The 21139-nt window shown below is 34.5% G+C and overlaps 1 protein-coding gene across 1 annotated transcript in view; it reads right to left on the bottom strand.

The window, feature by feature from the left end:
* The window catches only part of LOC116574059 (E3 ubiquitin-protein ligase MYCBP2), a 211509-nt gene that overhangs the window by 132726 nt on the left and 57644 nt on the right, over positions 1-21139 (bottom strand). The window contains exons 19-25 of the mRNA XM_032314603.1: positions 16080-16171; positions 13716-13850; positions 11817-11900; positions 10704-10800; positions 7789-7981; positions 7003-7277; positions 3301-3522 (exon numbers count right to left, since the gene is read on the bottom strand). Of these exons, the coding sequence (XP_032170494.1) occupies positions 3301-3522; positions 7003-7277; positions 7789-7981; positions 10704-10800; positions 11817-11900; positions 13716-13850; positions 16080-16171 (1098 nt within the window). The remainder of the gene's footprint in view (positions 1-3300; positions 3523-7002; positions 7278-7788; positions 7982-10703; positions 10801-11816; positions 11901-13715; positions 13851-16079; positions 16172-21139) is intronic.

Raw genomic sequence — 21139 nt, 5'->3', positions numbered from 1 at the left:
TTTATACTCAACCCATGACAGAATATTAAGTTAATTAATTAATTAATTACAGTTAAAATCATCACAAGCATCATTATATATCTTTCTTAAAGCATAATCTTAGGCTTAACAAAAAGTCTCTTAGAGATAATCCTCCATCTTTAAATTATTTCTATTATCACTTGAATAAGATAACCATAACATCAATTTCTTACGTAATTAGTTTTCCTGGCTTTACAATAATCAACTCCTGATTTTGTTAAAATTATAATTCTTCTATCCTTTACATCACTTTGATTCTCCAGAACTTTACTTTCTGGCACTTCTCAGAAAATCAGTTTTGGATGAAACTCAATCCCCAGTGTATTCCATAATCAACAACCTTGGAAGGACTTTATTAGGGGTATGGGTAAAGTATATTTATTTAGTTATACCCATTTAGTTTCTAATTAGTGACTAACAAGATTAATACAAGAAGCTTCCCATATAATCTTAAAATGGAGTTAATGGTGTCAATGTTTTAGTTGAAGAATAAAAAAAATATACATATACATATATGCATATCACTAGCCACCTAAATTTTAGAAAAAGGAATTCATTCACCAGTGATGGGGAATGCAAGGTGACACTGGCTTTCTGGAGGACAATTTGATAATTGTAAAGTCTTGAGGTGTTTTTCTTTCACTTAAGAATTTTTCCACTCCCGGTGATTTAGTCTGGAAAAATCATCATGAACACGCATAAAAATGCAGTCAATGGCATTTTCAGCATGTTTAAAATACTAAAATACTGGGAACAATCTAAATATGTGTATTGTTTTTTTTGAAGATTTTATTTATTTATTTATTTATTTGTCAGAGAGCGAGCGAGCGAGCGAGAGCGAGCACAGGCAGAGTGGCAGGCAGAGTCAGAGGGAGAAGCAGGCTCTCTGCGGAGCAAGGGGCCCGATGTGGGACTCGATCCCAAAACGCTGGGATCATGACCTGAGCCCAAGGCAGCTGCCCAACCAACTGAGCCACCCAGGCATTCCTAAATATGTGTATTTATAGAGGGAAAAGATTAACTGAATTATGCTACACCCAAATGGTAGAATCCTGCAATATCTATTAAGATAATAGAAGATGCATTCTATCTTCACAGAATATTAACAAAGACCTACAAATATTGAATTATTAATTATTAATAATTACCAAATGTTTATAGTTCTGAAAATCTTTAAATATTTAGAAATTTTATTATACCTTTAAGGAAAACATTGTAAACACTAAAGTGAATTCCAAAGGAATAATAAGAGAATTACCCATAACTTTATCACCTAAGCATTATTTTCATTTCTCAGTATTCTCTTTCAAAATATGTACTACATACATATTACAAAATACATATGCCTTTAGCACACAGTTTACACAGTCATCATAGTATACCATAGTCATAAAGGATATATACTTTGGTTTCTGATTTTCTAATAAAAAAATGTAAAAACATCACCTTTTTAAAAAGATTTTATTTATTTGAGAAAGCAAGCGCATGCATGAGAGTACAGGAGGAGGGATGTGGGGAGGGGAGGAGGGGCCGAGGGAGAAGCAGATTCCTCACTGAGCAGGGAGTCTAACGCAGGGTTCAATCCCAGGACCCTGAGATCATGACCTAAGTTGAAGGCAGACACTTAACCGAATGAGCCACCCCAGGAGCCCCAACATCACTCTTGATATTAAATGTAAATGTAGGGACGCCTCAGTGGCTCAGTCCCTTAAGCAGTTGCCTTCGGCTCAAATCATGATCCTGGGGTCCTGGGATGGAGTCCCGCATTGGGCTCCTTGCTCGGCAGGGTGCCTGCTTCTCTCTCTCCCTCTGCCTGCCACTCTGCCTGCTATGCTCTCTCTCTGTCAAATAAATAAAATCTTAAAAAAATAAGTGTAAATATAGCTATTTTTAAAAGCTGAGCTCTTTTCTGTCACACTGATATATCCAAATTAAACTATTTGACTTAGCAATGAACATACCAAGGCTCTCATTAAAGTTTCCCATTTTCCTTTTAATAAAATACACATAAAACTTCAGTCTTTCAATTATTTCCTTGGATAATTTCCTTTGCAAATACTCATCACACCTAATACTGAATTGATGATTTATCCCGTAAGAATATCTTCCAGTTTATAGATATCCACTGCTCCACCAATTCAATAGCTATGTTTTTTACTCCTGTTTCAACTAGTACCTAATTATAATCCCCGTAAATACTAAGAATACAATAAATACCTGCTGAAAGACTGAAAGAAGATTACTTAGACTAATTACATAATGAAAGAAACCATCTATAAATTTAGTAGGTTTCCTTATAAATACTAAGAATACAATAAATACCTGCTGAAAGACTGAAAGAAGATTACTTAGACTAATTACATAATGAAAGAAACCATCTATAAATTTAGTAGGTTTCCTCATAGTCTCAGCAGAGTAGGACTTAGTAAGAGAAAAAAAAATCATTTTTTCTAATTTTTACAAATAAATCAGTACTTCAATTCATTCACATTTAGTTTCTAGTAAGGCTGAAATTTTTCCCGTGCTGGCTTACTCTCTAAAGTTCCTCTTATATTTACTCTTATTATATTTATTACTCTTGTAGTAATTCTACAAAGGTATTATATTAACTATAAATTTTCTTCCCATTCTGCTAATGTCCTTCATTTCTGTATGTCACTTAAAATTTTCTCATAATTTTTCTATTGCTTCAGTCAACATAAAATTGCTATTGCAAAGTAATTAGGATAACTATTCTATATTCTACTGCTTTTCTTGGCTTTCATTTTAAAGATTACTTCTCATCGACTTGATAATATTATACATGGTTTTCTTGTGTATGTAAGTTGTTTTTCTATAGTGCTTTCTAATAAACCTAAGTGGGTTACTACTTTGATTGTTTTAGAATGTTTTTAATACATCAAAATGTTATTGAAAAAATCTTTCAAAAATTTATTTATTTCCCTCAAATTCTATCTTGGCAATCTAAAATATTATAATATAAAAGTATGCTTATAGTATCTGCAACTTTCAAGGGGTTTGGCGTATAAAAAATATGTGGGAATTCATTGCATGACCCTCACATTTTTTTTAGTAGGTTAGGTTTCATTCAAAATTTAAAAATTAGAGAAAAAATATTACAGATTTATAGGTAAACATGAAAAAATTTTCCCCCTTGAATTTTAGGTTTTCTTGTGAAACACATATTTGTTTGGTAAACACCAATATAGAAGAATAAGCACCAACTTAAATAGGCCCTCCTTTGTGGTTTTCAGTATAAAAGTTCAGAGAAAGACCTACCTGGCTGAGTTTCTCCATATGTGCTACCAAAAGGGGAAACCGGTGAACTAGTGTTGAGTCATTCTCTGTGCTAACTTGTTTAACAATTGATCGTAGCAGTACCTCTCCATCGTATGCAATAGGGAAGATAGAAGTCAGCTTAACAGAAGTGTGGCAAAGAGCCGACATAACAGCTGCAAGCAATCGGCTACTCGAGGTCTTGAAGTTTGCTTCTTGGATATCCTTTTAAAAACAGAAATATGCACCCACCGAAGAAATATGGCATCAGTATAATCCACATTTTTTGGTATATAAAAAGTAAACAACTCTTTAAATTATTACAAAATTTTCTAGCATTCATTTTAATTGTCCTGTTATGAGATTTAAATAGAACAATACTTTTAAACACAACTGTTCCAAGTTATTTCCCAATGAAGTTGGAAAAACTATTAAAGATGATCAAGAAAAATCAGCCTCCTATTCTCCAACCAACAACTTTATATATCCTCTGAATCACAGTCCTCTTTAGTACTATGCTCAAAGAATGACATCAAAAAGGCCTCAATCAGTATATATCTAAGGCATGTCCAGTAAAACAAGCACTGAAACCACTTTCCTCCAATAATAAATGATTTAAATTGTAATTGGTGCTACTAATGTTAATGGAGCATAATGAATAATTATTATAATAAACATTGCAGTAAGGTCATAAAATTATATCATCACACTATATGGTTTATTCAGAAAAATGAGTAGCATACTTGTAAATTTTTAAAATTTTATTTATTTACTTGAGAGAGGAGAGAGGGGAGGAGCAGAGGGAAAGGGAGAAGCAGACTCCCCACTCCCAGGGAGTCCAAGATCCTGAAATCATGACCTGAGACTGAAGGCAGATGCTTAACCAACTGAGAGCCACCCAGGCACCCCGGATTTTTAAACAAAATATTAAAAACTTACCAAGACAGAATATCCTAACTCACAAAAACTACATACACATTACTTAGTTCATCAAACATCTGTGTTACAAATTCAGGCTAAAAGCAATACCCTATCTGTTAAACCAACATTTGTTAAAGTTAGCCTGCCTGTAACCTGCGCAGTGGCAAAGAAAACAACCATGTAAGATTGGACAGGTTGAGACAGTAAGCTGTGCACTAATCCAGTCCCAGGAAACTGACTGGTAAAATACGCTACTCTGCTATAGAACATGGGTGAACCTGGAGGACACTATAATGAGTGAAATAAGCTAGTCACAGACAGACAAAATACTGCACGATTCCACTTACATGAAGTATCTAAAATAGTCAAACTCACAGAAGCAGAGAATAGAATGGTTGGGAGGAGGGGGAAATGGGGAGCTGGTGATAAACCAGTGTAAAGTTTCAGTTATGAAAGATAAGTAAGCGCAAGTGATCTCCTGTACATCGTACCTGTGATTAACAATATCATATTATATGCTCGAAATGTGTTAAGAGGTAACTCTCATGTTAAGTAGTTCTTGCCACAATGAAATACATTTTTTTAATACCAAGAATAAATTCAGTATGTAAGTAGCTTAAAAAGTAGTAATGATAAAATAAAACAAAGTTGTCTAACCAGATGTCATCACTGGACTATCTTTCAAATAGGCTAGTATACCCTGGTGATGACAGTGAACTTTCTTAGGGGAGGAAAAGGTGCTAGAACTTCTACAACAATGTTAAATAGATGTGGTGAGAACAGTCACCTTGTGCCTTGTTCCTGAACTTATTAGGGGGGTATTCAATATTTCACCATTAAATATGATATTAACTGTAGATTCTTCTGTAGATATCCTCTATCCTTTATAATCCTAGGTTGAAGACGTTTCCTTAAATCCTGGTTTTGTGAGACATTTTCATCACTGATTAAGTGCTAATTTTGTCAAATGCTTTTTCATTATTTATTGAGAAGATTATACAATTTTTCCTGTTTATTCAGTTAATATGGTGAATTACACTGGAAGTGTAATTTTTTTTTTTGAAAGTGTTATTTTTGAAAGTTAAACTAACCTTGCATTTCTAAGAAAAACCCTAGTGGGTGTGATGTATCTTTTATACTGCTGGATGTGATTTGATAATATTGTTAAGAGCTTTTTTTTATCTATGTTTGAGTAATGCTTGCCTGTATTAATTTTTTCTTTTAATATCTTAGTCAGGTTTTGGTATCAGGAAAAAAAAAAAAAGGATAAGGCTAACTTGACTAAATTAGTTGGGAAATGTCTCCGATATTTTCTGAAAGAGTTTGTTAAAGACTGATATCATTTCTTTCTTATAAGTTTAATAGAATTTACCAATGATAATTATCTGCGTCGGGAGTTTTTTTTTTGTGGGAAAGTTTTCGATAATAAACTCACTTTTTAAATGGATATAAGGCAGTTCAGATTTTTCTACTACTTGTCAGTTCTGGTCACTTTGTATTTTTCAAGCTATTTGTCTACTTTACCTGAAGTTGCAACCTACTAATATAAAGTTGTTCATAATATTCCCTTATCAGTCTGTTGCAACTATAGTGACATTCCCTGTTTTATCCTTGATCATTTGTGCTTTTTCTTTATCTCTTGTCTCTCAGACTTGCTAGGAGTTTATTAATTTGGTTTTAATTTCAAAGAACCAACTTTGAACTTGTCAATTTTCTCTGTTTTTACTTTACTGTTTTCTGCTCTTATCTTTATTATTTCCTTCATCTCTATTACTTCTTACTTTCTAATTCTGACTTCTTTAGGTAGAAACTTTGATCATCAATTTTAAACCTTTCTTCTTTGCTAGTGTTATCATTTAAAAGTATAAAGTTCTTCCCAAGGAATGCTTTAGCTACATGTCACAAATTTTGATGTTATACTTTTATCTTTTAGTATGAAATCATTTCTAATTTCCTTTGGATTTCTACTTTGTTTCACTGGTTACTTAGAAGAGTTGTCTATTTAGTGCCTTTCTCAATATATTTGGCTGTTGGCTTATTTAGTTCTAGTGTGGTCTGAAATTCTTTAATTTTAATCTTTTGAAATTTACTAAGACGTGTTTTATGGCTTCGCATATAATCTATCTTTGTGAACATGATATGTATACATGAACATAACATGCATTCTGCACTTGCACTTTCTGTTTTATAAACGTCAATAAAACCAACATGGTTGACAGTGTTGTTCAGATCTCCTATTTCTCTACTGATTTTTTGATCTACATGTTCTATTCATTACTCAAAGAGAAGCACTGAAGTCTCCAAGCATCACTGTAAATTTGTCTATTTCTACCTTAAATTCTGTCAGCTTTTTTGAAACTGATGTGGAGCATACACATTTATGAGGCTCGCAGTTTCCTCATGAATGAATGGTTCTTAGCAAGCAAGCTCTCTCATAGCTCTCTCTCCTGACTGTTCTGCAGCTATGCGGTTGGCAGAAGCTCCTCTTCTAGCACTATCCTTGCTCTTACACACGCACTCATGATTGTTCTTGCTCTCGTACATGTGCACACTCATTCACAGATTCAAAGAGCATATCAATTGTGCCTACCAATTTTATAGCTAAACATGATAAAGCAAGCAGGAAAAAAAATGACTTTCAACTTTAAGTCACACATACCAAACCAATGTCCTAATTTATCATTTATAGAAGTTAGATATATTGAGGCAATAGCACTTAATTTCCTTGAAGAGTATTAGGTAATCTATCATATTTTCAACTAACATTTTTCAAACTGAAATTACCTGATCCAAACAATTCAGCAGATCACAAAGGCAAGCCCATTGTAAGGCAGGAGTTGGGTAGAAAGAATGAAAACAGGCAGTAAAGGTATTATGACACTCCTGAAGGACAGCTTCTAGGAGACTCAAGGGTTGACTGAGGTATCCTTGAGGATCATTATCCAACTTCACCATGCAGTGATCAACTCCTTCTGATAAAATTTTTCTTAACAAAGTTCTGGTTTTTCCAATACATTCTGCTAATTTGCTAGTTTCTTCTACAACTGCTTTTCCTGTAGCTTTGAGGGAACAAAGCAGATTGCTAATTAAATGGAGTAATAAACATGCATGGAGATACTCAATATAATTCAAGTAATTTCCTATTTAGCTAAAGATTGCAAGTACTCAAAACTTAGAGATGAAACAATTTAGAGATTAAATGTAGTCCAAAATTATTTCTTTTAAAAATGTAAGTAGGAAGAAATTTTTTAAAAAGCCAAAACATTGGTTTTAGCATTTAAGTCCAAATGAGTCATTCAAAAAATTTCTATTTGACCGAATCTGTTTAAAATAATACATTATTAGAGTATTTTTTTAGTTTAACATGATTTTTTGTTATCAACATAACAAGTAATCTGTTTTATTCTTTTTAAGTAAACACAAAAGGATCTTGAAAGCTGACTTTCTGTCCTTATTTTAGGAGAAGATTAAAGGCAGCTGGGGATCTTAAACTCCTGGTTATCCCTATACAGACCTTCCCAATGTGTCAAATATTTTCTTCTTAAAGTAATTTAAAAACATGTTTCATACCTGATACTGGGTAAATTTCACAGGTATAGACACGCAATAACCTCAGACAACAGGTACCCACAAAGCGCAGTCTTTCTAGATCTAGAAGTGTAGCTGTGAACTGGAATCCTTTTAATCCTCTAAGTTCTTCAACTCCTAAGACTAAGGTGGTCCAGCTCCAGTGAAGAATACTCAACAATGACTCAAAACATTCCTAATCCAGAATATGAAAAAACAGAAAACAATTAGTTCAAATGATACCATAGGTTGAATCAAATGGAAAGATAACACTGAACTTCAAGACTTTATTTGAAAAAAGCAGAACGAAACAAAACAAAATATTATTTGAACTTTTTAACTGAGTTTTGATTAGCCCAAATAATGGATATTTTATTAGTTCATTTATCACATTACCATTAGGAATATCTTTGAAGCTTAACAAATAAGATAAAGTAATTAGGCATGTAAAAAAGGAAAATTCTTCAATATTTGCCTATTTCTTTATTTTAAAAAAGATTTATTTATTTATTTACTTGAGAAAGAGAAAGTGTTATCAGCAAGTGGGGGGATGGGCAGAGGGCTAGAATCCCAAGCAGACTCTGCACTGAGCATGGAGCCCAACTCAGGGCTAGAACGCTTGACTTATGAGACTATGACCTGAGCCAAAAACAAGAGGCGGAGGCGTTAAGTGACTGAGGCTCTCAGGCACCCCCATATTTGCCTATTTAAAAATATAGCTTTGTTTCCCTGCTACCAACCTATCTAATTTACCATATAAGTAAGGCAAAAAATTAAAAACATTTACAAATACATGATTACTTGAAAGCAAAATTAAACTCTACACTGTTACTGTAGTATTATATAAATAAGCTGAAAGTATTTAAAGCACTTTAATAATTTTTAGTATAGTAAAGTATTTTATTTAGTATTAGGTAGTAGTGACGGTATTAAATAACTTATTTATTATAAATAATAACTTAATAAATATAAATAAATAAATATTTATATATAAATATATATAAATATATAAAAATAAACAAAAAAATAAATGACTTAATAAATAATAAATAACTTAATAAATAATAAAATAAATATCTTATTTATTACCATTCAAACGATAGCCAACCCTTGATAAACAAGTTAATAGAAGATAACAACTGACCACAAAATACTAAATAACTAATAAATAACTTATTTATTAAATTTTACCATACAAACTATAGCAAACCTTTGATAAACAAGTTAATAGAAGATAAAAATTGACCACAAAATACTAAAATATTCTTACTAGGTTTTTAAATTCTCCAATATGGGTTTAGGGTAGTGAGCATTCCTTTCAGTTCTAGTTGTTCTACAGGCTTTACCATACTTACATGATGACAAATACTAGATCATCTCAAAGCAAAGCACTTATTCCCTGACCTCCACCAAATTCCAGTCCTCTGGTAGAGTAATACCAAGATAAGAGTTTATAGTTTAGCTTCTTAAAGAAAGAGTTGACTACATTTCTTATATAAAGATAATAATTATCTAATGACCACAAAACCACTTAGACACAAATATCAAAAAATTACTAAGCACAAAAAAAAAGATCACTGAAAAAGACATACAGAGTCAAGATACTTATTTGGATCAAATAAGTATCAAAAGCTATCAAACTGATCTTACTACTAAAAGGTTGCCAAGATACCAAGGAGCCAAAGTTCTTGTAATCTTATTGCAAGCTCTATCTCTATAAACTACCATAGATCTTTTGGAAGGTCATTTGGCACGATATGTCACAATTTAAATCAGCACACTTCCAGTAGAAACACTCAAATAAGTACATAAGTAATCAAAAGATGCATATGGAAGGACATAATAGTAAAAAACAAGAAATTGATAGGTATAGGACTGAATAAATTAAGAGTACAATTATTCTATGGGATGCTGTGCAAATACAAGAAAAGATTAACAAAGAACTGAATACACTAACATGGATTATGTCCTTAACATTATGAAAATTTTAAAAACAGATGCAAAACTTTACTATTACAAACAAGGAGACTGTACAGCATGCTGTATATATAGACTAACAAGTTTGTGTATGTATAAAAATGGTTTGGAAGGATATACATCAAAATGTAAACAGTAACAGGGTGACTTTAGTATACTTAGCATACTTTTAATATCGTTTATCCCCACTCCACCCTCTTCCCAGCCAAAAACGCGTATTAATCTCGTTATTTAAAAAAGAAGACAAAAAAGCATTCATCGTACATGGTTCACAAACATGAAAGACTACCAACTACATGAATAAATCACATTCATATAGTGCCTTACATTTAAAAAGCATTATTGTATCCCTTATTTCATTGGAAATTCATAACGATGCTATCACACAGTTTATTTAGATAACTGGCATAAGAATGTTCAACGAATAAATGAAAGAACTTAACTCAGGCTTTCTGACATTCAGACATTTCACGACAATTAAATCATGTTGGCTTTCCATTCTACACTGGCAACCCCAGTAATGAGGTATTTCTTTAAATGTAGAATGTGGACAGTCAAGTAATTCAACAGAGTATTTAGATATATAACTCTTGTATTTAGCTCCTCAAGCATTAGGCTAGTGCCTTTTGTCAGTATCGGTCTTAACTTTTCTTTCACTTTTTAACTCCTTCCGCATATGTATTCATACATGATTTACTAGAAAACCCACCAGTTATATCAGTTCATGTTGAAGTTCATGGTAAAGTCACCCAACATCTCTATTTTCCCATTATTTAAAGGGTTTATTCTTTGGCCTGGGATCTCAGTGCTAATATAAAAACAAATCTGAGTTTGTAAAACTCTCCTGAGATAAACTCTTAGAAAAGTGGCTAAATGCTAAATATCAAAATGAAATAGAGCACTGGACAAAAAAACCTGAAATTTAAAAAAAAATGGCTTACCACTGAGACAGTTCTTGCAAAAGATCTCTTTAAAATGTGTACAGGTTCGCTGGTTTGCTGTTTGCCCTTTGAGGCACTGCCATCACTGGTTGGAAGTCTGAAGGTAGCAGACACACATAAATTTATGTTGGAAAGTCCAATGACATTTTTCTTTTCAAAATATACATTTTTGCAATAGCAAGATATGCTACTACTAAATTTTAAGGGCTATATTATTAAGAAGTTATTCGACCAGTGTACCCAGGAGTAGTCTGAGCAAGTTGCTATGTTCATAATGCTAATTGTTACGAATTCTAACTATAATAAACTGCATAGAAATAAACAAAAATCTCTTCTTGGGACACCACCTAGAGTCTTAAAAGTGATTACTACGGAAGAAAGACATGAGAGACAGTCACTGTTGGAGAGGTATTTCTTTAGATTTTTTACACTCAAAGAATGACATTTTTTAGTGAGGGTTTACATATATTTTAATTCTTCATTCTAAATATTATTATAGTAATCTACTAGAGATAGATGGATAATAGGCATATGCTTCCATAAATGTCTCAAATACCAGGAAGTAATTAAAATTCTTAAATGTTATAAGTATAATAAATATTATCACATGGATAATTATTATTTGACGTTTCAAATAAAAGGAGGAAATTTTTCAGCAGTAAGGGCACTCCTCAACAGTAAGAGATTTTCTATTCATTCCATTACAGTACAAACAGAAAACACAAGACAGCAGGAAATCAATCAAGCTTGCATCTGAAGTCCCCATCTAATGTCCCAGTATCATTTCTCTAAGACAAATTTTTATTACTTTATAATATTTTGAAATGGGTATGAAAATCCAGATAAAGAAATAAGTTACTAAAATACTGCTAATGGCATAATACAGATAATCTGAGTCATGAAGTTTAAAATTCAGCTCAATGTAGAAGATGTTTAAAAATATACAAAATATTAAGTGTTTTTGTTAAAAATCGCTATATTTCTACCGGTATATTATAACTTGTTGAATGCTTCAAATAATTTCTTTCATTATGTCACATATATTTTATAGTATCCTAGATCATTATAACAAAGGATTGAATTATATTAATTAACTATAAATATGCTAAATACCTGTATAATAATTGGGGTATCTGACCAGCATTAACATCTGTACCATTATTTGATTTCTTTGAACTCTTAAATTGGAATACCACCCTAAGAAGAGAAAAAATAACAATGATACCACAAAACAACATGATTCAAGATACATGAAAGGAAATAAGAAATCCGACAACAGTGTTTTCAAATCGTATGTTAATGAACAGAGATTCATTCTTTAAGGAAAAACACAAGTAAAAAGGAGTTGTTTTTATTTTGGTTCAAGCTCTGAAATGGCTTCATGAATAAAAGAAAGGAATTAAACCTGATCAGGAATTCCTTGGTAAGCAGCAGTCCTGTCTCCTTTTAGTCTCCCCCAGCTCAACTTTAACCAAAACAATAAGCTTTTTGTTTTTTTAAGATTTTATTTATTTATTTGAGATAGAACAAGAGAGAGAGAGAGAGAGCACGTGCGCAAGAGAGAGCACACATGCAGGGAGAACAGCAGGCAGAGTCGAGAAGCAGGCTCCAGCCAAGCGGGGAGCCTGACTGGGGGCCAGATCCCAGTACTCTGGAATCATGACCTAAGCTGAAGGTAGGCGCCTAAGGACTGAACCACCCAGGTGCCCCTAGAACAATAATTTTTTTTTTTAAGATTTTATTTATTTATTTGACAGATCACAAGTAGGTGGGAAGGTAAGCAGAGGGAGGTGGGGAGAGAGCCTGATGTGGGGCTCGATCCTAGGACCCTGAGATCACGACCTGAGCCAAAGCCAGAGAGGCCTAACCCCTGGAACCATGCAGGCACCCCAGAACAATAAGCTTTTAACAAAATATTTCAACTTCTAAAGAGTTTAAAATATTTCAACTTCTAAAGAGTTTAAAATCTGCTCAACCACACACGATAAGCTTTAGCTTCAAACTGCTGTAATACTTCGAAGTTCAACGAGCTGCATATGGAATCACACAGTCTAGGATCAAAGCAGTCTCCCTAGTGCTAGCACACAATCTTAGAGTAAGTGTGAAAGGGATACTTTACAGCAGGCTTAATTTATTTAATGCATTCCACTTGAACATTCAGGAACAAAGAATTCCCCTCATTAATTAGCCTGTTCTGTTTTTGATAAGCTTTGTTAATAAGCTGAACAAAACTGTCTGAAATATACTATTACATAACTTCTCATTTCAAATAGATGCTCAAGAAGAGTAAGGAGTAAACTGAATTTCTCTTCTAAATGATAGACCTTTCAAACACACAAATCCAGAGTACCAAGAATAAAGAAGGCTGGAGTTAAGAGTCAAAAGAGATTCCACGTCTAGTTTTCATTCTGCCACACAGCCGGGATACGATGTGCAGCAAGTCAGTTCACCTCCTCTCTCTCTATTCCCAAGCGGAAAACAGAGCTAATAACAGTTTCACAAAACTGTTGAGGGCATCAAATGAGAATATAGATATGAAAGAGTTTTATAAACTAAAAAGCACTCTACATATGAAATTTAAACAGTAAATCTCCCCCTACATCTTATTAAAGCTGTGCCATCTCATATTGCTAAAACTGAAATTTATAAACTGTTTTTATAAGGACTGTCAAATTTTATAGCAAGTATTTATTTCTTTTTTATGGTTTCCAAGTTCCTCATTCTTCTTGTCACGTTATGTAATTTCTAATTGGTAATAAATTCTTAAATGATATAACACCCAGAAATACATACAAATGACAAATGACAAAAGCAAAGAGTAGCAGTCCTGTTCTCTCCCTGTTCTGTCTAGACCTTATACTGGCATGAGATTGCATAAATTTAATGTTTGGCAGTCACATTATGATCTAGTCTTACTTACATTTTTATCCTTCTGAGAGACTGAGCTGCTAAAACAATATTCCACTAACAAAAATGAGAGTTGCTTAAGTAATTCTTAAACATTTTGCTTACCCATCATCTGTGGTAATAGAAGCTTGTCCATGAGATCCACAGTCACTGCTGGGTCCGGACACTCGAGCCCATGCTACATACCACCAACCAGCTTGCAAGAGAACTGGTTCATCAAACATCATTGCATATTTTTCTCTGAGAGAAAAATTAGTGAGTCAAAGACAATGCCTTTGCACTTCTCTGTTACATATATTTGTTATATATCCTTTATAAATAAAACATAAAATTCATTGTGTAAGATTCTTACTGAACATCATTAAAAACCCATTTTAAAAAGTCTGAAACAAATTAAAAACTAAAAATATCTGCACAGGAACATACACATAATAGTCATTTGTTGTCATGGTGATGGCACTCCTTACCTTGAATTCTAAAACTTGGTTAAATGTTATAAAGCTCTCATTAAAATAGCACAATTTTTTTTAATTGTTTAAAAAAAACCACATGCCAATTTAATTGGAAAAAGAAACTATGAATTTCAGTTTTAAAGTGTTTTGAGAGGAAGTATGTTAAGAAAATGGTTCTGGAGTCAGATGGCCTGAGATCAAGGCTCAGCTTCGTGATCTGCTAGTTGTGTAATTTTGGGTAAGATATTACACCCTTTCTGTGACTCAGTTTCTTCATGTGAAAATAGGGATGAAGATGATGTCTAGATCACAGGACTGTTTTGAGGATTGAGGAAATTCAGATAAAGTATTTGGAACTGTGCCTGTCACAGTAACCAACCACGCAAAAAAATTTACTAAAATAGAAGGAGAAAGCTTGTATATAAATAAGGAGATCTGATAAAGTTTTAGGTAATAGACTGTAGTGGTTGTTACTGGGATAGAGAAAAGAATGAAGGGTATCTGAGGAAGGGAAAAAATTAATGCACTGTAGAGGTATGAAAGTACAAAACAGGGCTTAAAAATGACAAGGGGTCCAGTCAGGTTAAAGCATTAAGACAGATAAAAAAGTATAGTTAGGCAGAAAGTTAAAAAAGATGTTGTAAAAGATTACTGAAGTCCTTTAATTCTAGCCTTAGGAACCTGGGTTTTGTTAGCAGGGAAATAAATAAAATCTAGGTGATTCTCTGTATGTGAAACAATATATATTTTTTTGAAACGATATATTTTTGACTCATAATTATATGCTCAAAAATAAATACTAAGTGACAATGGCATCTTAAGGCTCTGTTAAAAATCAATCAACTAATTTCCTAAAATCTTCCTAATCTTCATTTGTATATCACATAAAAAACAACTAAAAAATATCTCCTGATACTCGTGAGTGCTTATAGTGAAAAAACTAAAAATTTTCTGTGGGTTTACTATTTTGTTCTCAAAAGTAGTTATCTGTTAAAAGCAAACTTAATGTCTTACTACCATTTTTAGTAAATACAAAACATTACAATTACAAAAAGTAATATTTATGGAGCACTTACATAAGCAAAAAGCTTATATATAACACACAAGGTTTTAACATAGTTATTACTGGCAAGTACAGTTTATTATTACTATTATGAGGTTCAATTTATTTTTTCCTCATCATTATATCCCCTGAAACAAATCACTAACTTGTCATAACACAAGAGAGAATTCTTGGGATTACACAGAGAGGACTGATAAAAGCTAATTCTCTTCATATTTTAATGAAGTTTTATAAATAAACATCCAGATTCTGGTAACAGAAAACCCATTATCTTAACAGGTTTCAGTAAAGTTGGCCACCTCCCCAAGTGTGTTATAATCAAGCACATACTACAAGCATGGTGTCAGGCCACATGAGTGATCTGAATTACGGCCTGCTATGTCTATTTGGTACTGTAGACATACTGCTACAGGTAGTAAATAATTCTAGGACATTACTAGAAAGCTAGCACAGTAGGTGCTCTCTAAGTGATACACGAAAACAAAAGTGTGCAAAATATATGTATATTTTCATCTTCAATGGAGAAATATTTTATCTTTTAAAATACAAATACGGAAAACACTATTAGTTTTAGTACAGTTCTATTAAATGCAACACTTCCTTTACCTAATATACAGCTTAATTTCTCAAGCATCTGATTACAGATTATTTATTTATTAAAGATTTTATTTATTTGATAGAGAAAGAGAGAGAGAGCACAAGTAGACAGAGTGGCAGGCAGAGAGAGAGGGATGAGAGGCAGAGAGAGAGAGGGCTTCGCAGAGAGCATGATATGGCACTTTATCCCAGGACTCTGGGATCATGACCTGAGCTGAAGGCAGATGCTTAACAATCTGAGCCACCCAGGCATCCCCACAGATTATTAAAAACAGCATTCTTACATTTCTTCACTCACAACGAATTTTTTTACATTAAGTATGTGAGGATGCTGCTGAGTAATGAGGAAATCTTTACCTGGCAGCACAGTCATAAGCCAACACATCGGTCTCTGCAAGAAGGTCTCCATCGGTTTCATGATCTCCTCCATCAGGACCCAACTCAAATAGCTGGGAAAAGGAGAAAAACACATCATGTCCAATTGCTCAGTCATGCAACCCTGCTGAATAATATGTTTATAATTTTGTGTGTTTCCAATAATGTGTTGGACAATCCAGAATACAAAAATCAGAATGCCTGCTTTTTAAATGTTAAATACACAACCCTACATATTTAAATTAAGAAACTTATGGCCTATGTAAATCTCAGTCCTCCTTATTTATATATTCATCTATTTATAGCAAACGTTCTCAGCTGTTCTGTACCAAATATAAACATGTGATGGAATGAGAGAACTCAACCAACGCATTTTATCTACGTGAGCTTTCAAATGAGGAAGAATTTTGCTTCAACACTTAGAATCTGTGAGATCTGAGATCCAGTTTCCTCATCCATCAAAGGAAGGAGGACACTAACAGTGCCTACTTCGTAGTAATTTTTGAGAATTACAAAAAGTAATATTTATGGAGCACTTAGAAAAATACCCAGAAAGAAAGGCTACAAAAGTGTTAGCTACAGAGAGACAGAGGAATAAGAGAAGATACGCATCCTTAAAAACACGGATAACAAAAAGTAGTTCAAGGTAATACGGCATGGGAAGAGGAGAGATGAAGAGGAAACAAATGGTTATAAAACAAGGGGAGGACCAAACAGTCTGGGAAAAGGATAAGATAGTTAATATCAAAGAGGAAAAGTGAGGAAATTAAATTAAAATAAAGGAGAATTATCAGGAAGAGATCTTTTTTCTTTAAAAATAGACCAATACAAATAAAAACCCCTTATTTCTCTGGAGAATTACAGCAGGGAACTACAAAAAAGGCAGATAAAACACTAAGGACAAAGAGAAGGGAACTTACTAGACAATTACTATGGTAAATGTTTCATTTTTTCAATTATATGCCAATGATGTGAAAATCTGTCTCCAGCTCAGCTCTTGTTCTCAACAGTCACTACATCCACCTGCCACACACCGCCTACCACCAGCTGGATCTCATTAGCTCTAAAGGGACTCACTCCCCTCTCTCCTGCTTCCCCTGTTCTGATTAATGGCACTATCACTCACCTACTCACTCAGATAAAAAACCTGGAATAATCCTTTTTTCTGTATCTTTCTGCCATCACTACATCTATTCTATTGCTTGTATCAAAGTTTTGTCAATTCAAGGATGCTCACGGTGATTAGTTAGAACTCATCAGTCTTCTTATCTCTGTTCTCTCTTTGCTCTGGCCCATACACCACAAAGCTAAAAAGTTTTATTTTTGTTTAATGACCCCCAGTACTCTTTTTAAAATGAGTATCTGATTGGAATACTTCTTTAAAATTCTTCAATGGTTTCTCATTTCTTTCTTTGTAGCATGACATACAGGTCCTTAACGAATTCCCCCTAACCTGGCTCCCCTGCTTATATTAAAAAAGTATCTTTCAGGGTACCTGGGTGGCTCAGTGGGTTAATAAGCCTCTGCCTTCAGCGTAGGTCATGATCTCAGGGTCCTGGGATCAAGTCCCGCATCGGGCTCTCTGCTAGGCAGGGAGCCTGCTTCCTCCTCCCTCTCTCTCTCTCTCTCTGCCTGCCTCTCTGCCTACTTGTGATCTTTCTCTGTCAAATAAATAAAATCTTTAAAAAATAAATTATTTTTTAACACATACTGTGCGACAGGCACAATTCTAGACACTTGGCATATAGGGATGAACAATGCAAACAAAAAAATGGTGGCTATTGGAAGTAAGTTTCTGGGTAAGGGAGAGGATTTAGTTTTAAGTAGGTTCACCAGAGGGTCAAGACCTGAAGATAACGAGGAAGTAATCACACAGGTACTGAAGTAAAGAGCTGTAGTGAGAGGGAGTAGCCAGTGCAAAGATCCTGAGGTTTCAGTATGCCTGGCTTGCCTGAGGAACAACAGCAGGCCAGTGTGGCTGGATTAGAGTGAGGCAGCTAGTATATCGTAAGGTCAGAATGATAATGGCACTGAATTCTATGGTGTTTTGTGGGCCCTTCTGAGGCCTGTGGCTTTTAATCTAATATAAGAAGACATTGCAGGAATCTGAACAGAGAGGAGTGGCAGAGTCTGGTGTACCCTTTAAGAAAATCTTTCTGCTGTATTGAAAATAGACAAAAGCGAACAAGGACAGAAGCAGGATACAAGTTGGGAGGCTACTATAATAATACAGGTGAAAATGGCTATGGCTTAGAATGACTTGGTACTAGGGATAGTTTTTAGAAGTGGTTAGATCCTAGATTTATTTCCTAAGTGTAGACAATAGTATTTGCTGCTGAAGGGGATGTGGGGTGTGACAGAGGGAAGGCAATGATGACTCCAAGATTTCTGGCCTAAGCAGCTGGAAGAATAAAGTTTATTCTAGGTCAGTTAGCTGGGATGGGAAAAATACAGTATCAGCAGGTTTAGAGAGATGACTAGAACATTAGTGTTGAATATGCTATATCCAAAATGCCTACTAGCTATCCAAGAGGAGAAGCAAAGTAGGCAGCTGTATATATGACTTTTGAGGTTTAATAATAAGAAGAAAAATACTTAAGCCATAAGGCTGGATCACTCCAGGGATGAGTAGATTTAAAAAGTGCCCAAGACTGAGTTCTTGTAGAGGTCTGGAAGAGGTCTCCAATATGTAGAGGTCTGGAAGATGGTAAGTAACCAGCATGAGACTTAAAAGAGCAGTCAGTGAGACAGAAGGAAAACCAAGTGTGGTACCGTGGGAGACAAGTGAAGATAGTATATAAAAGAAGGGGTTGATAGGATTAAATTAGGTTGACTGGCTAAGGAAGAGGTGGACTAAGCCTTGACCACTGGCTTCAGCAATCAGAAATCACTCACATTCTTGACCAGGGCAGCTTTGGTAGAGTGGTTGGGGCAAAACGCCGATTAGAGTACATTCAAGAAGGAAGGGAAAGAGAGAGAATGTAAATAAAAAGTACATAAAATTAAGAATATGGGGGCGCCTGGGTGGCTCAGTGGGTTAAAGCCTCTGCCTTCGGCTCAGGTCATGATCCCAGGGTCCTGGGATCGAGCCCCGCATCGGGCTCTCTGCTCAGTGGGGAGCCTGCTTCCTCCTCTCTCTACCTGCTTCTCTGCCTACTTGTGATCTCTGTCAAATAAATAAAATCTTTAAAAAAAAAAATTAAGAATATGTACAGAGTCCAGCTAGGTGGCTAGTCTCTATGGCTAGACAAGTACACAAGTACCTTTGCCCAGAGTAGTTCATGGTGGAAGAGTCTTCTAGCAGGAGGAAAGAGATAAAAGAGAACCTATCAAGACAGATGTCTAGTTTCTGCCTTATGGTAACAAGTATATGGTGGATGGTACTATTCAAGAGACAAACCACTGGAAGAGAGCCACATCCTAGGGAAAGAGCATGAATTCAGTTGCAACATAAAGACCAACAACTGTCATGCCTTAAAAGCACTCACATGGAAATGGGTCAAAGAAGAAGTCAGAGCTGGAGATCCAAAATTTGGGCATTATAGTATGCTGACAGCTATTTAAACTTTGGGCTTATTAGAGAATATTTAGGAGAAAATACAGAGGAAACAGGGGCTAGGGCTGGGTCTAGAAGAATTTAGTCTCCAGGTAGAAGAGGACAAACCTACAGAAGAGAAGAATCAACCAGAAATATGATAATAAAATAAACAAACAAGATTTACTGCTAGAAAAAAAATGTATACCTTAAAGAGGTGAATGGAGAAAAAAAAAGACTTCTGTTGGAAAACCTTAATCTACTCATTAATAACTGAATTTCTTTCTTTCTTTCTTCTTTTTTTTTTTTTTTTAATTTTCTTTATTTATTTGACAGAGAGAGATCACAAGTAGGCAGAGAGGCAGGCAGAGAGAGAGGGGGAAGCAGGCTTGCCGCTGAGCAGAGAGCCCGATGTGGTACTCGATCCCAGGACCCTGAGATCATGACCTGAGCCGAAGGCAGAAGCTTAACCCACTGAGCCATCCAGGTGCCCCTGAATTTCTTTTTTAAAAAGATTTTATTTATTTTTGCAAGAAAGAGAAAGCGCACAAACATGCGTATAGAAGAGAAAGAGAGAGCATGAGCTGAGGGAGAGGCAGATGGAGAGGGAGAAGCACACTCCCTGCTGAACAGGGAGCCAGATGTGGGGCTCATCCCAGGACCCTGGGATCATGACCCAAGCTAAAGGCAGACGTTTAACCGACTGAACCACCCAAGTGCCCCGATAACTGAATTTCAAAGGCAAGTTCACTTTCAGGGAATGGGAGGAGTAAAAGGAGATTTGAGACTTGGGGGGAAAAAAATTCATACCTAATATATAAACAGCATTATGGAAGGCCTATATACTTCTATACCACAACTACTGGAGATAGGGGTCACTATGGTGTTCAATATTATCAAAACAAAATGAAAAACCTTTCAGGGACAGAAAAAAATGTATCTTCTCAAAAACTTAATAGGCATTGCCAACTAGCACTGCATCATTGCATTTGCTTTTCTATCTTGACTTCAAATCAAGACATTTTCAATAACCCTTTGAAAGCAGTTGCTCTAAAATAAGCCAAAAACCAAAACTGTTTTCCTTTTCCTTTTCTTTTCCTTTCCTTCTTCCTTCCTTCATATGTACCTACCTACCTACCTACGCCACTGTATTAATAATTAAGTGTTCTTAATTATTATTTCATCCCTATCCTCTATATAACTCAAGGGGCTTTTAATTCTTTCTTAATTTCCATATTATCTGTATTTCTTTAGCATGTGTATTCCAATTATAGCCAGAAAGAAGCTATATCTTCAACAGTTTGTCAGTTCTGGTTCAGCTTCTAGGGGACGTGTCCTCAAAAACAATCATAGTAAGGGAGTTTTAACATAGTAATATAAGTTTTAGATATTACTGAGAGGAGTAAGAAAAGATCTCCTAAACAGATGGCATTTAGTTAGAATTTTTAATGAAGCCTGCTACTGAAATTAAGGCACAAACTATAGTTTTCTCTCTTTATTTTTTTAA

Source organism: Mustela erminea, chromosome 15 (genome assembly GCF_009829155.1).
Source record: "Mustela erminea isolate mMusErm1 chromosome 15, mMusErm1.Pri, whole genome shotgun sequence".
NCBI classification, from domain to species: Eukaryota; Metazoa; Chordata; class Mammalia; order Carnivora; family Mustelidae; genus Mustela; species Mustela erminea.
The sequence above is the reverse complement of the archived record's forward strand: the minus strand, read 5'-3'. Positions and strand labels throughout refer to the sequence as shown.